Source organism: Dromiciops gliroides, chromosome 1 (assembly GCF_019393635.1).
Source record: "Dromiciops gliroides isolate mDroGli1 chromosome 1, mDroGli1.pri, whole genome shotgun sequence".
NCBI lineage: Eukaryota > Metazoa > Chordata > Mammalia > Microbiotheria > Microbiotheriidae > Dromiciops > Dromiciops gliroides.
This window is the reverse complement of record NC_057861.1, coordinates 624,023,765-624,039,794: the sequence shown is the minus strand read 5'-3', so window position 1 is coordinate 624,039,794 and position 16,030 is coordinate 624,023,765. Positions and strand designations below refer to the sequence as shown.

Here is a 16,030-nt window from a genome sequence, read left to right as displayed (position 1 = left end):
GTAACTGAATGTGGGGGTCGTGAGAAATTTGGCAAAAGTAAAAAGTTATGTATACCTATTTTATATACCGCTATACCTGGGCTTGTGTAAAAATTTCTCTGGTGAAAAGGGGTCGTGAGTGGAAAAAGTTTAAGAAGCCCTGGTATAGACCCCTAATTGATGTATTCTTATATTCTGTCTGTGGATCTTTATACTTTCAGACTTAAATTAGCCACTGAATAATAGTTATCATCATTATTATAAATGCTTTATTACTTTGGTTCTGTGGTTTTCTTGTATTTCTTCTACTAATGAAGATCACAGCCACTTTATACCTACTCACCCTGTGTCATTCTCATCTGTATCTTCCCATAAATCATCCACAAGGGATCTTCCCAATGTACTGAGGGTTGCCTTCTTTTTTGTGTTGTACAACAATAATAATGATACCATATGTTTTTATACACTGCCTTATAATTAGAAAGCACTATGGTTTAGAAGAAAGAGTGGTGTTCTTGGTGTCAGAAGACCTGAGCCCCAACCTGAGCTTTGTCAATAGCTGTATGACCCTAAACAAGTCAATTCACCTCTGTTCCTCAGTTTCCTCATCTGTAAGATGGGGAAAATATTTGCATTGTTGTAAGGACATCACCTTATAAAATGTAAAGTGTTATATAAATATCAGTTACCTTACACCAGTGTCACAGGGAAATAAGTGGTTTGGGGTCCTTAGGTATTCCTCTTTAAAGAATTACACCTCTTGCACACAGTCCAATTGGAATAAAATACTTAGAGAAAGTGAATAAGAGGGAAGTCAAAGACTTTGCCTTAAGGGGAGGAGGTGGCTTAGAAATATTCTCTGAGACCTCTTTCTCCTAGACCAGAAGGGAGGCCGAAGCCTTTAAAGATGGTGGGGGGGATGGATGGGATGACCACCTGACTATGGAAAGCTCCCTTTGGAGGTGGGGAAAGCTTGAATGAGGGGTGGGATGGGAAAGGCTTGAATCAGGGATGGTGGTATTTCTGTCCCCTGGCATAGCTCAGCTAGTAGCCCTGCCCAATGGGCTTATCTCCCAGTGTGTTGGGAGACTTCTTCTGGAGCTGTCTTTGTCCTGGGCTCAATTATCTCCCACTACTTAGGTGTATCCATCCTTCAGTTTAGCCAGACCCATATCACCAGTGAGCGAAGTAAGTACAGCATTTACAGATGCAGAAATTGAAACTAAGAGTCACACAGCTGCTAAGTGGTAGAGGCAGGACTTGGCCAGGTCTTTTGATCTTAATTGCAAGGGTCTTTTCCTGTGTGATGTTACCTTATACTAATTAACGGCAACCATGAATGCCTTAGAAACCAGATCCTCTAGACCAAAGTAAATACCAACCCATGTTTGACTAGCTTTGTAAACTCAGCACTAGAGGTGATTGCTGCAGATTGTGTGAGGGGAAAGATGGCCTGAAAGGACAACTCATAATACTTTTTTTTTTTTTAGTGAGGCAGTGGGGTTAAGTGACTTGCCCAGGGTCACACAGCTAGTAAGTGTTAAGTGTCTGAGGCTGGATTTGAACTCAGGTACTCCTGACTCCAGGGCTGGTGCTCTATCCACTGCGCCACCTAGCTGCCCCTCATAATATTCTTTTTATTCTGTCTTCATTCGTCCCAGCAGTAATACTTAGACTCTGCAGATATAATAGATCTCCTTGGGAAGATAAACCTTTTCAGTTTTAAAGCTTTGGGGATATTTCTCTTTGTAATATTTGATTTGGAAAATTCTTGATATTATAGTATCTCATCTAAACAAAGCTCTTTAAAAGACATTGTCAAAATGGATGTTTCTGAGCAATAGACTTCCTCTAGTTTAGGGTGTTCGTTGGGGAATTATAATGGTTCTTTCTGAGTGTCTTCTATGTGAACTATTTGAGGTTGTATTATGATTTTAAATTAAATAACGTGGCCCTTTTGGGTCAGGATGGGGGAAAAAACTACTTCCTTAAATAAATGACAAAAACTCCCAACAGCAAAATAGCAGTTCATGCATAGCCATGTAAAAGGTGTAATGAAGAACAATTTGAAAGTTGTCAAGTGCTGTACAAAGTAAATCCACAACAGTGGGATGGTCAGTCTTGCCTCCATTGATGCCTCTCAGTCTCTCCACATCTTTTCCTCTAGATGAATGTCGGGGCTCTCAGTCAGAAATAGTATGGTGTGGTGGAGAGAATGCTGGCCTCAGGGTCAGGAAGACCTTGATTTCAGTTCCAAATCTAAAACATAATGATTGTGTGACACTGGGCAAGCCACTTAACCTCTTAGTGCCCTGGGCAACCTTCTAGATTTGCGGAACAGCTGCCACTCCATTTCTGTCGATTAAGGGAGCTCCCTCTAATAGCACTATCATGGGTCAGGACACAAACCGTAGACTGTTTCAGTGCTGATTACCTAGAAGATGATTTGAATCTCATTATGTAGGACGGTTAAAAATATAGATTAGTATTATCTGTTGCCTGCATGCCTCCTCCCCTCCAGCAGAATGGAAGTTCCTTGCAGTCTGGGAAGAGTTCATTTTTGTCTCTGTGTCACCACCAGAACAGTGCCCTGCACATAGTAGGTACTTAACAAATGTTTTAATTATTATTGATGTGAGGATTGTTCCAGTCAGTATTAAGTGATAAAGACTGTGAGAGTAATGTGAGTTCAGATGTCTTTAGTGTTTTACAGTTTACAAATTATAGTACAGAAGCCCAGGGAAATAGGAAGTACAGGCTTTATTATTCTCATATTGATGAGGAAACTCCAGGAAAGTCATTTAACCTCTGAGCCTCAGTCACACAGCATTTTCTCCACCTGGCCTTGAATCAGGTGTTCAGATTCCCACTAACTCAAACATCTGTGCTTTGTTTTGCTATTCTTTGATGATGATCTATACGAAACTCCTTAAGTATGTTTTGTCGAGTCCTTTCAGACGTGGTTTGAAGATTCCTTTAAGGTTAGAGAGACTCCAAATGGAGAAAAATTCAAGGGATGGGGAGAGCTGTCTCCTCAAAGGAAAATTAATTCTTATTAAAAGAAACATCAACTGAGAACGTCCCACAAGGAGCCAGCTCATTTTCTTTTCTAGAAGCAATGTATAAACTTTGTGCATAGTTTCTAAAAAATGACTTTTTTTTTTTACTCACCCCAGGGGTTCTGGAGGAAGCTGAATTTTATAACATCACTTCACTAATAAAACTTGTAAAGGACAAAATTAGAGAACGAGACAGCAAAACATCACAGGTGAGACTCTGTCTTTGTATTCCTGAGGTGAGAAGTGAGTATGATTCACTCTTTCCTGGTCCCAGACGGTTTTGAGCAGACTTACTTCAGGTCCTGCCCTCTCCAGTGAGGCCTTGGATTGTGGCTGTACGAGTTTGAAAATGTTTCTTCTCCCCTCAGTCATTCTAGTCCCTGATGAACTGGTCCACCAAACCCTTTGTGACATCATCATCTTCATAGCTTTCTTTGGGGAGAGCCTCCTCGCTCCCATGTGGACATGTCACATCTTGGCTGCCTGGATGGGGGAATCTTTGCTTTGCTATTTTTTCTCTAGATCTGTTCCAGGGATCACAAAAAGAAGTGGCAAAACTGATGGGAAAAAAATTCTTTGCCTATTTAAATGGCTGAAAAATGCTATGTACTACAGCTTGTACTTGGGGATTTATTTAGTGTGTATATATAGGTGCCAGGTGCTTTGCTGGGCACTGGAAGGAGGAGGGGAAGGGAAGAGTCTTTTTTTTTTTAAGAGTCATTTTTTAAAGTGTTTTCTGTGTGCCCAGCACTGGACCGAGGGCTTCACCAATATGATCCTCACAACAGTGCCAATAGTAGGTGCTATCATGGTCTCTATTTTACAGTTGAGGCAAACAAGTTCAATGATCTTCCCAGGGTCACCCTGTTAGTAAGAGCCTCAGGCTTGGGGTGGCTAGGTGGCACAGTGGATAAAGCACCAGCCCTGGATTCAGGAGTACCTGAGTTCAAATCCGGCCTCAGACACTTGACACTTACTAGCTGTGTGACCCTGGGCAAATCACTTAACCCCCATTGCCCCGCAACAACCAAAAAAAAAAAAAAAAAAAGAGCCTCAGGCTGAATTTGAGCACATTTGAATTCCTGAGTCCAGGAATTCTGGCCTCTAATTTCTTCTAGTAGCTCTCTCTTACTGCAGATACAAAAACAAATATGAAACAGTCCCAGTTTTCAAGAAGTTGCAGTCTGTTAGGGAAGACAGGATACACATAAGTAGGTATGTGTGTGATACAAAATAAATACAGGGTAATTGAGAAGGGAGGGTACTTACTAGTTCATCAGGAAAGACTGTATAAGAGGAAGTCTTAGCCTATGGCTGAGCCTTGAAGGAAGTGAGAGATTCTGTGAGATGGACAAGCACCAAGCCTTCCTGGCATTGGGACAGGCCGTGCAGAGGCCCAGGTAAAACACTAAGTGGCCTGAGGAAGCAACAGCAGGAAGGAAAAGGGAGGCCTATGGCATGAGGTAGAAAGGAGGGGTGGGTTAGGATGTCAGACCAAGTTTATGTCTAATCCTAGAGGCAGAAGTAGCTACTGGAGTTTGAGTCGGGGAGTCAGACCTGTGCTTAAGGACATCACTTTGGCTGCTCTATGGAAGATGGAGTGGAGGCTGTTTTAATAGTCCAGGTGAGGGATGAGGATGACCTGTGTGAATCATGAAAAAGAGATTTTGTGCAGATTGAAATGGCAAGATTTGCCAAATAATCCTGCAAACTGGCAAAGATGACAAAAGATGGGAATTGTCCGTGTTGCAAGGGTTATGGAAAGATAGCTATACTAATACGTTTTTGGTGGAACTGTGAATTGATCCAGTCATTCTGGCAAGCACTTAGGAATTATGCAAAGAAAGTGACTAAATTGTCTCTACCTTTTGAGCCAAAGATACAGGAGGTCAGTGACAAAATGGAAGTCCCCTATATATACCAAGTTATTTATAATAGCATTTTTGATAGCAAAGAACTAGAACAAAATAGGACCCCATTGATTGCGGAAGGGCTGAAGAAATTGCAGTACATTAATATAATGGAATATTATTGTCATGAAAGAAATGACAAATATGAATACAAAGAACCCTGGAAAGACTTTCATGAACTGACTCAAAATGAAGTAAGCAAAACCATGAAATCATCCCTACAGTGATAACAATAAAAAACCAATCAAAATTGAATGTTGTCAAATTCTAATAACCAGGTTTGGTATTAAAGAAGAGCTGTGAGAAGGCATCTTTTCTCTGCACCACCCCCCCTTCCCTACTCCCCTCTCCACCAAAATTGGTTAGTTTTGCTCTACTTTTTTTCTTTATTATAAGAGATAGTTGACTCCCTGGGAAGGGGTGGAGGGAGGGGATACCATGGGTAATATAAGTGACATAAAAATAAAAAATAGCAGTTGACATATTTTGCAAAAAAAAAAAAAAAGAGCAGGATTTGTTAAGTAGTTGATTAGATTTATGTGGGGGAGGGGGGAAGAGGGAAAGAGAGAGGGAGAAGAAGGAATTAAGAATAATGTCAAGATTATGAACCTGGGAGACTGCAAGCATGGTGGTACCGGTGGTGGGTTAGGAGCATAAATTTATAGTAGACCCAGATACCTCAATAGTATGGCTTCTTCAAAGCTCCTTTTTTTTTTTTTTTTAAACAACAAATTTTGTTTTGAGTTCCAAATTTTCTTCTTCCTTCCACACCCTCCCCCACCTATCGAGAAGGCAAGAAATATGATGCCCATTGTACATATGAAGTTATGCAAAACATTTCCACATTAGCCATGTTGCAAAAAAGAAAAAGGAAAAAATATGCTTTAGTCTTCACTTGAGTCCATCCGTTCTCTCTCTGGAGGTGAATAGCATTTTTCCTCATGAGTCCTTTGGAATTGTCATGGACCATTTTATTGATTGGAGTTGCTAAGTTGTCCAGCTCCTTTTAACAGCAGTTAAGTAAGAGTGGGGCCTGGTAAAATGGGAGTGACAATAAGGCCAAAGGGATAAGGGATTCAAAAGTTGAGGAGGACAGTGTGTAGTCATCCTGATTAACAGCTGTAGGATTGAGATTAGGAAAGAAGTCAATGCAAGGATAATTCCTGAGCAGGTACAGGATCAAGTAGGGGAATGACAGCATTTTTGATCATGGAAGTGGAACACTTGTACCTGATGGTGAAATGTAGCATATGATCATCATTCTGTAAGGTTGAGGTGGAGTGGAGGAATAGGTCACAGGATTTGAGGAAAGCATCAGCCTGAATGTTGAGGTGCCCTGGTGTAAGGGTGGGATCTGGGGAGGAGAGGAAGACAGTGAGTCAGTTAAACACACTTAACTCTGAGAAAGAGGGGAGAATGACCGGGGTGGGGGGCTGATAGAAGACAGCTATGATGATAAATTTTGTTAGAGTGCTCTTAAAGGAGGAGAGGTTGCTGAGTGATTTGACCCAAACTAGTAGAGACTCCGTGGCTGTCCATTAAGTGTGTATTTTTGTGGTAACCTCTATCCCTGTATCTCTTAATGCATGGAAACCATTAGACTTTGTTCCTGAGCCAGACAGTTTTACAGTTGAAAGCACAGCTGATCCCTTCCCATTCAGCCAATTCATGCTCTGCTCTTAGCAAGGGACTTCACAGTGCGATGGCTGCCAGCTCACTTCCTTAAAGTCACCACTGTTATAGTAGAGTCGGAATCAGCTCTTTTGAAAAAACAACTGGGGGCAGCTAGGTGGCGCAGTGGATAGAGCACTGGCCCTGAAGTCAGGAGGACCTGAGTTCAAATCCGAACTCAGACACATGAAACTTACTAGTTGTGCATGACTCTGGGCGAGTCACTTAACCCTCATGTCCTGCCCAAAAAAAGGAAAAGGAAAAAAAAAAAAAACAAAAACCAAAACTACTAAAAACTCTTTCATTGCTTCTAAGCTATGCTCTGATTTTCCATTCATAATGGTGCTGGTATGACCATATATAATTGTCAGAGCACTCAGGTGAAAGCTTCTTTTGACCATTCTTCAGTGTCCCATCCCTGAACTGTGTTTCTCAGGGAAAATACATTATTGTGATTTTGAAGGAAAAAGAATGGGATATCATTAGAGGTGTTTTCCTGTAATTCCCAAATCAGACCCTCCCGCTTCCCCCTTTCCCCCACATGCACCCCCACCCCCCCAAAAAAGAGAGAATACAGTTTTTTACTTACATCTCCCAGAGGTTCCCTTCATTTAACATTTGTTGTATTTCTATGGACATGTCTATTTTCTCTATCTTAGCCTTTTGTTTACTTCCCATTCTGTACACTGCCTACCTTTCACTTTCATAATATTTAAACATTTATAGAAAGATCCGGCAATCAGAGCTGGACTGAGCCTTTGGGGTCATCCAGCTTCTTCATTTGACAGAAGAGATAACTGATGTTTCCACAGGGGAAGTAACTTGTCTAAGGTTACACAATGAGTCTGCAGTGAAATCAGGACTAGAACCCGGGTCTTACAATACTTTTTTTCACCAAGTCTAAAATTTACTCTACCTGAGAAAACTCAATATATACAAAATCCCTGTAAATGAATGACTGCTGCTACCTTAACTCTGATCTGTCTTCCCATACACCTCTGCTGTAGCAGCATTGTTACCTTGTTTGTCTTCAGAGCCTGATCCTTTCTTTTTTGAGAGTTGCTGGCCGTTAGGGGTTCTAAATGTAACAAGCAGAAGGTCAGCGAGCCCTTCTCATGGGACATCCAGGCTGGGCTAGTTCTGCTCACCCACTGGGCATTCCATTCTTTTACTCTGATTTTCAGTAGGAATCCACAGCATGGGGACAGACTAGATTTCCTGGTTATAGCATTTCCCACTAGTAAGAGCCAAATATTCCTGGCCTGCCCACACAATGAGGAATGCATTGCTATAGTAACTAGTAGTCATTATACTTTGAATTATGCTTATACCTGGAGTACATAACTAATTATTAGAGAACTAATTCACACGCAAAAAGGTTTTTCCATACTAACTTTTTGTGTCTTTATAAAATAAAAGGCTATGCTAAACATAGGAAAGGATCACTGTGTGCCTAATTCCCTGAGGCTTGATATTTTTTTTAAATGGTAGGAATAGACAATATTGATTGCTAACATTACATGAATGAATGAAATATTTGTTAAGCACCTGATATATGCAAGTTACTGTGCTAAGCACAAATATCAAAAAGCAAGACAGTACCTGCTCTCAAGAAATTCACATTCTAATGGAAGAGACAACACATTTGGAAAATTTTCGAGGTCTTAGTAGTTGAATTCTTTACTGTCCATTCAAAGAATTGTTTACCTGATGATTTTCTCTCTGGAACTGAAATAAACTTGAGTATACGTGTGAAATTTCTTTTTATTTTGAAATGACTGGGTAGAAATATTTTGAAAGGAGAAATGAGAGAGTAGAAAGAAAAGCCACCATCACGAATATTACTTCTGATCTTGTGAATACACTCTTTTTACTCTGACCTCAGCGTTTGTATTTCACTAGGGCCCCACAATACCAAGGTAACTTGGATTGTAAAGTCTATTGAATAAGCTTGTTATTTGCAGACTCCAGGTGGAAGAAATGATGCCTAATTGATGATTGTGGGATATACAGGTTTCTTGAATACATGGCATTTTTCTTTGATAGGTGCCAGTCAAGCATGTCTACAGAGTGCTTCAGTGTCAAGAGGAAGAGCTCACCCAGATGGTTTCCACCATGTCTGATGGCTGGAAGTTTGAGCAGGTAAAGAGCAATGTTGGGGAGATGGGAGGTTATTTTTCTTTTTCTTAGTGTCACAGAATTGGAATGGTTTGAATTATCTATAATACTGTTTTGTACTATACACTTTTCCAGACTCTAATTGTAAAGGTACTGTGTTTTAATGGCTGGTGGCTCAAGGGACTGGTATGGGAATATTCCACCTCCGATAGCCTCATCACTACTTTAATGATTCCTGGAAGTAAGATACATCTTAACGTTCAGGTGCTTTAAGGCAGCAGATAGAGAATTAAAACAAAACACTTGAATCAGCCACAGAAAACAGAAATGGGGGAAAACTACTGCCCTTCAATTTAGGGGACTCTCATCCTCTTTTGTTGCTGCATTGTCTTTGTAAGCTCTTTTCTTAATGTGCTGATTTCAAAGCATTTGTGTTCACCCTTTCTGCTTCTCCATTCCTAGTAATGGCTCCTTAATGGAAATGAAGCTGTGATGGCTTCTTCCCTAGTTGGCCTCTCCTCTCCCCCTCCTCCCTTTCCTCTTTTCCCTGCCCCTTCCTTTCTTTCTCTGCTCCTTTCTTCCTACCTTTCCCCCCAAAGGGAAGAGTGTGCTGAATTTTGATTACTTCATCTGTGGGAGGAGGGGGGGGAAATGTTTTTTTTGCTTTAGTTCTCTTCCATTCTTTTATATATCATTGGCATAAGACAAATACCCTTCCTTCTTTGTCTTTACTTTCTTGTCATTTGTCACTATTTTGCTGTCTTCTATATTAGTAAAATGAGTTTACCAGATGTCACCATGTGCTACTCTCTTCCCCTTTTATTTGTTCTGCTAAAATTGTTTCTGTAGATTTTCAGTTTTTATAATCCACCTCCATGTTCTTTCCTTGCCTTTCCTTTTCATCATAGTTTGTTTGAGATAGTTTGAGATGATTTGTCATTGCTTCCTTTATCATTTGCATAGTCTTTATTACAATTTAGTAATTTTAGTAATTTTTCTTTATCTTTATGTTGCTTGTTTCTTTTGAGATTCCATTTTTTTCATGATTCTGCAATTTCTGTTTCCATTTTTACGTAGAGAAACCAAGATGCTGAGTTTTAAGGGATTCCCCCCCCCAAAAAAAGTTATTGGTTACATAGGAGAAAAATGATGGTCTTGACTTCTAGCTCGGTGACCCATCTTTCAGTTCAATTCCATAGCTATTTATTGAATGCCTACTATCAATAACACACTGAACTAGGCACTCCTAGTAGTGAGGGTGGAACTACCTGTCTCAGGGAGGTTACAGTCTCTGGTGTGTGTGTGTGTGTGTGTGTGTGTGTGTGTGTGTGTGTGTGTGTGTGTGTGGGCGGGGTGTATTTTCGGGGTTTGGGAAGATTATTGTCTTGTAGTAATTTGGTCCTGTGCTATTACAACTCCTGCTGGCTGTGTTTTCCTGCTTACATTGCCCAGGAAGAAAGAAGAAAGTTGTTGGTTTCCCCACAGCATCCTTCCTAGTTAAGGAATAATTTACCCCCAAGTCATTTGAAGTAATTGTTGATATTTGTAAAGTACTCTGATTTGCCATTAAAATCAAACTTGAGGAAGGGGCAAAGGCAAATAGAACTCAGTTTTCTGATTGTCTTCCCATGAACTAGCATACAAAGCGTTTGCAATACCCAAAACCCTGAAATACCATTGAATCCTGGTGCTGGGAAATTTTGCATGTTCATGACCATGGAGAAGGATGTGGGTCCCAGAGGCTGACAGTACCTTTTATGACACAGGGATCATTGAATGCTCTAGTGTCACCAAGATTTCTGTTTGTGTTTTGCTCTGATTGGTTGTTGCAGCTTGTCAGTATAGGTCCTGCCTTTGGCTATGGCCGGCACCACCAGTCAGAGTTTCTGCTGATAGTGTCTCGGGAAGTGAGAGGGGAGGAGACACGTTTCCAGAAATGCTGCAGTGAGGTGTGTCCCACCATTCCAGCCCCTACCCAGCCCATCTTGCCCCACAACCTGCATGAATGAATGCCTTGTATTGAAAAAAAGCCTTTTTTTTTCTTTTGCTGCTTTCAGGTCACACAGCTTCCTTCTTAGGTGCATAGCTGGTTTTGTTATGATTGGCTTCTTATCACTTTCTTTTAATCCATGGCACTATAACCTACAAATGTTCATCTTAGAAAAGAAAAGGCCTTCTAGAGAATGAAAATCCTAAGAATCTAAGTTCTGCATGTCACTTAACCTAATTGTGTTTCTTCTCTCAGACTATGACTTTGGTAGCTTTTGCTGCATGGTTAGTACATGGTCATAAAACCAGAGACTCTCAGAGCTAGATGGGACTTCTAACTCCTCCCTGAAGCAGGGACGACAGCAACAACAGCTGAAATGTGTGTAGTGCTTTAAGGTTGGCTAAGTACTTTTTTAAAAATCCCATTTGATCCTCACAACGAGGCTGTGGAGTATTACAGATGTTATTTCCAGCTTATGAGAAATTACATGACCTGCCCCTGGATAGCTCAGAAGTGTCATGGGCAGAACCTGGTTCTCTCTTGGCACACATTCAGCACTCTTTCAACTACACTGCAACATCCTCCCCATTTAAAGGACCTCAGTGAGAGAGGTGGTGTGTTCCTTCTTCCTGAAGAGGGGTTCATTTGGAAACTAGTTGTTTGACCTCTTGTCCTGGATGTTGTAGAGGACTTCCTGCTCAGGTACTGGTTGGACTGGATCAGATCATCATGTAAACAGTGATGCTTAAGAGAAGGTGATGATGCCAAAAGGGTTAGTTCAGTGTGAGAATACTTGATTATTCTTCAGGTTTATTCTCATAAAAACTCTATTTTGCCTCTCAAAGTTAGCTTATTGCTAACTTCAGTTCTCTAAATCCAGTCTAAGCATTTGCCATCGGGTCTTCTAGTCAGTTCTCCATTCCTCAGCAGATTTTTATTTGTCTTGAGCTGTTTGTAGTTCAGGACTCATTCTTATCTATAGCAACCAAGTGTAGTAGTTGAGGAATAGGATACCTAATTGAAACCCATCGATAATCTAAAAAATCAATTTAGTCAATTTTCTTTGACCCCATGGTCACCAGAATTGCTGGTTTGAGTTTCATTTCTTCTTCCTATTTTGCACAGGGATAGTTAGAGTGAATTAGTTTTAAAAATATAATATTGACATGCAGTAAACCATACAGCTTTTGTGCAGCTTTAAAAAACACTTTGATAGTAAAATATTTATAAGAATGACCAGCAGAAAAGAAGAAAAGAACCAGGAAACTTGAAGAATATACAAACTAGATAATTAAGAGACCAAATGCAGGGCCTTGCAATATGCTGAAACCATTTTATTAAATATTTGATAATGGACAATAATCCTTCCAGACTCTGATGAAATAGAAATTAATTCAGAGAAGGCAAGAAGCAGTCACTCCTTTTCCTTTTTCTCTCTCAAACAAATAACTTAATTTCTTATTGATCATGATAATTTTAAAAAGTTCAGCTCCCTCCACCTCTGTCTTATACAGAGATGCTGAATGTTTCAGAGGAGAATATTATGGTCAAACCGCATTTGGACTTACTAACTGGATTAAAACGTTGAAGGCCTGAAGGAAACTTTAATTCTCTTTGTTTCTGGTTTGACCAACTCCAGATTTTTTTCTGGATTTTTATTATTTGTGAAGAAGCCTATAGCAATTCACACAGAGTAATTATCTCTAATTTTTTACTTAGCTAGGACTGAAACCCAGGTTGAATTACTCCAAGGCCATTGTTTCTTCATATGGCAGTATATGTTTCAGGGTACCTAACCTGTTCAACTCCTTTGTTGTTAGTTGAGGGGTTTTGATCTCCTTTCTTACTAAGCCCCACCCCAAACTGATATTATTTCTTAGTTAGCCTCAGCATTATAAACTGCATCTTTGCCTGCTGCCCATTTAGTATAATGAAGTTAATTCTCTCCTTGAAATTAAACTGGTTTAAAGGAGGTTCACGTTGAAAACTCTGGTTGGAGTTTTTGTATTTGAGTTTCCACGATTTTGCATTTATTATGTTCTTCAAGATTCTGGGCTATTCAGAGAAAGCCAGAGAATTCAACAAAAATAGCTATCTCAATAGTCAGCAGCCATGGTGTTAGTCATCTGATATCAAAACACTAACACATTTCTTCCCCAAAGAAGTTTTCTCTAAAGACAGAATTATATGAATGCCAGATTGGCTTCTCTGAATTAGGTCAGACAAATCTGACTATAAGCATTGATGTTGCACTTCACACACTGCTACCTTGTCAGTTTGACTGTTGTGATTTTTGGCGTGAGCTGGAGGAAGAATGAGCCTCGTTGTTTGAAGCATCTTTTTTCACTGCATCCTGGCCAAGGCAGTGGATATCTGTCCATAGAACTTCTTTGGGGGAAATAGGTTGTTTTTATCTTCCAAATGTCAAGTCGGAATCTTTATATAGGCTTTTCCTTGCTCATTCTTCAGTTCCTTCCAGTATAACCTGGGGACAACAATGATATATTAGTTTATTTAGAAAACTTCTCATTAGGGGGCATTTGAAGGGGGAGATTTGAGTTTGGTGTAAGGGGGACCTACCTAACCATCCTTGCTGTTGAGCTGTGAATGGGCTGCCTCTGATGGCATGGGAGGACAGGAGGGAATGAGTTCTTTACTCCTGGAAGAATTCAAGCAAAAGCTGGCTGCCTGCCTCCCAGGGATAGATTCCTGTTTCGCTGAGGTCCCTTCTAACTCTGAGAATGTGGTACTAATGTGACTGTTTAAAAGCAAGGATGTAAAGCGGCTTCTCTGTACCTTCGAGACCCTTCTGCACTCAGGCCTCATTGCTCTTCATCTTTCTCTGCTGCCATTCGGGCAGTAACTGCCCCTGCTGTTCTCTCTCTTTTTGAGGAGAAACAGCAGATTGTCGGGTAGTTTTTTGAGGAGCACAAAGGAAGACTGACACCAAAATAGTTGTTTGTGAACTTTGCCAAGATTTTAACTTCAGTTCCCTCAAATGAAAGGAGAGCTCACTAAAATGCTTCGCTCTCTGCCTGTTCTTCCTTCTCACTTCTTTGTCTCATCCTCTTTTCACACCTTTCCAGTATAGTGGAGAGTTCAGCAATTTCACTTTCTTCCACCCAGCTTGTATCTCATCTGCTTCTCTGTCCCCGCCCCTTTATGAGGATATGGATTTACTGCCAGAAGTATTGATTTTAGTCTGCGATGGACTGAAGTATTCCTGTTTGATGAGCGCTTTTGGAATTGGCAAGAGTCTGTACTGGCTGCCCTTCTTCTAAGCCACTTAGCATGTGCCTAATGCATATATGATGTGTTACCCCAGAGGAGCTGGCCCTCTTAGCGCACTCTGGAGCTTAGCAAATGGGCCGTTGATTCTTGCTGCAAGTTTAATGTTTAATATATAGTTCTCATCCTTTGATGAGGTTTTATTTTTGCTTATGAAATGGACTTAGTTCAGTGTTTTTTTTCTGAAGCTAATGCAAGGACACACCCTTCATTTTAGGGCAAAACCTCTGTTTTTCCTTTGACCTCTAGAATAAATTTGACTGAGAAAATGCCTTCTTTCCTCTTTGGGGTCTCATGACGGAGAGGCAGCTTATGATCGTACTGACTGACTTAAGGCCAGTGCTCTCAAGGCTCATTGGGAAAGCCCACAAACTCATGCTTCAGGTCTGACTTACCCCTCCATTAGGTGTTTCTTCTCATCTGAGGGTTCTTTGCCCCAGAACATAAATTCAGCTTAATTGAACAAATATTTATCATACACCTACTGTGAGTGCTTGGGAACTGGGGAAGCTCCTGCTCTCAAGGAGTTGCCTCATAGATTGATAACTCCCAGTGCAAACAGCTGCTGTTTTTATGGGGCTCAGAATTGTTTCCTCATGCCTCTACCTTAGAAGACAATATAGAAAGGTTTTCAGTGTGGAGATTTTTTTCTGCCCTAATGTTCCTCATGCTACCTCTGAGCCAAAGATTCATTGCAACTTCACAGAATCATAGAATGTTAGAAATAAAAGGAATTATGTAGTCCAGCTCCCTTATTTTATGGTAGAGTAAACTGAGGCCCAGAGTTGAGGGCCCAGTGTGCCCATGGTCACACATTAAGTTACCAGGATAGAGCCAGGATTTCAGCCCTGGGATTCCTGACTGCCTGCTCCTTGCTTTTCTCACTGTATCCTATTTACTCTCAGTGAAGGTACACACTGGGTGGCATGGCATCACAGATACACCTTATTCTTCCAATTCTTGGGCAAACCCTTCTATGATTCCCAGTTTATTTTCTGGCCTTGGGGCTAGAAAACTCGGGAAGTTCTGGAGTAATCTCTTACCAAGAAGATCAAATAGAACAATTCTGTTACTAACGTGTTTGTATAACTTTTGCGTTTTGGAGCAGCCTCCTCCTGGGTTTATTGCTTGAATGGCATTGCCTTGCTTTGAGGTGTGGGTCAGTTGCTACTCTAGACCCGATTGCTGAATGGCTGGATTATTTAAATCATCCTCTTATTGCTTTTATCCGCATCCTCATTGTCCCCCCTTCCCAGTCTCCCTTGTGGTGTTGAATGGTCTCCTCCTGGTCCAATTAGGAAAAACTGAGATAATTATAAGCTGAATGTTCCAATGGGAGAAAGAGCATGTCCTGACACGTTAAAAATAAATGCTGTGCCCCTGCGAAGGGGGAGTTTGTGTGTGTATACTTCAAGAAGTTGTTTTCCATGAATTCATTAAAAATATCTTCTCAAAAGTATTGTTTCTCCTTGATTTCTCTATTTCCTTGAGGCAGATTTTAAAGTGTAATCTGATCTCCTGGGGGGTGTTTGACTAACTGACAGGGCTACCCACTACACCTAAGAATTAGACCTTAACCCTGGAAGTCATTTTGACTCCAATAGCAGAAGTCTCTGAGGGTTATGGGTCAGTTATGGATTTTTCCTGGGGATAAAGGTCATCAAGATGGTCAATGATAAGGTGAAGAGAACAGGGAGAATTTTCTTTCCTACTGATTTATCACCCACTCTTTTATCTTCTAGCTGGTCAGTATTGGTTCATCTTATAACTATGGAAATGAAGACCAAGCTGAATTTCTTTGTGTTGTCTCCAAGGAGTTGCATAATACCTCTTATGGCACAACCAGTGAACCCAGCGAAAAGGCAAAGGTAAGCTGGTGGGAAATAGGGAGGGAAAGGGACGTTGAGGGCCAGGAAAATCTTCTGAGGAATGACCTCAGGAAAATGCTGAGGCTCACCCTTCTTACTGTTGCCGCAGTCTCTATTGATGTGTTACTTTGGTTTTCCACTGTGCTG

General features: G+C 40.8%; 1 protein-coding gene across 2 annotated transcripts in view; it reads left to right on the top strand.

Moving 5' to 3' along the window:
* Window positions 1–16,030, top strand: part of KCTD5 (potassium channel tetramerization domain containing 5) — a 93,983-nt gene that overhangs the window by 52,757 nt on the left and 25,196 nt on the right. The window contains exons 3-6 of one of the 2 annotated variants that reach the window (XM_043969895.1): window positions 3,156–3,247; window positions 8,666–8,761; window positions 10,570–10,686; window positions 15,758–15,883. In XM_043969895.1, coding sequence (XP_043825830.1) covers window positions 3,156–3,247; window positions 8,666–8,761; window positions 10,570–10,686; window positions 15,758–15,883 — 431 coding nt within the window. The remainder of the gene's footprint in view (window positions 1–3,155; window positions 3,248–8,665; window positions 8,762–10,569; window positions 10,687–15,757; window positions 15,884–16,030) is intronic. The other variant, XM_043969905.1, reaches the window with a different exon arrangement.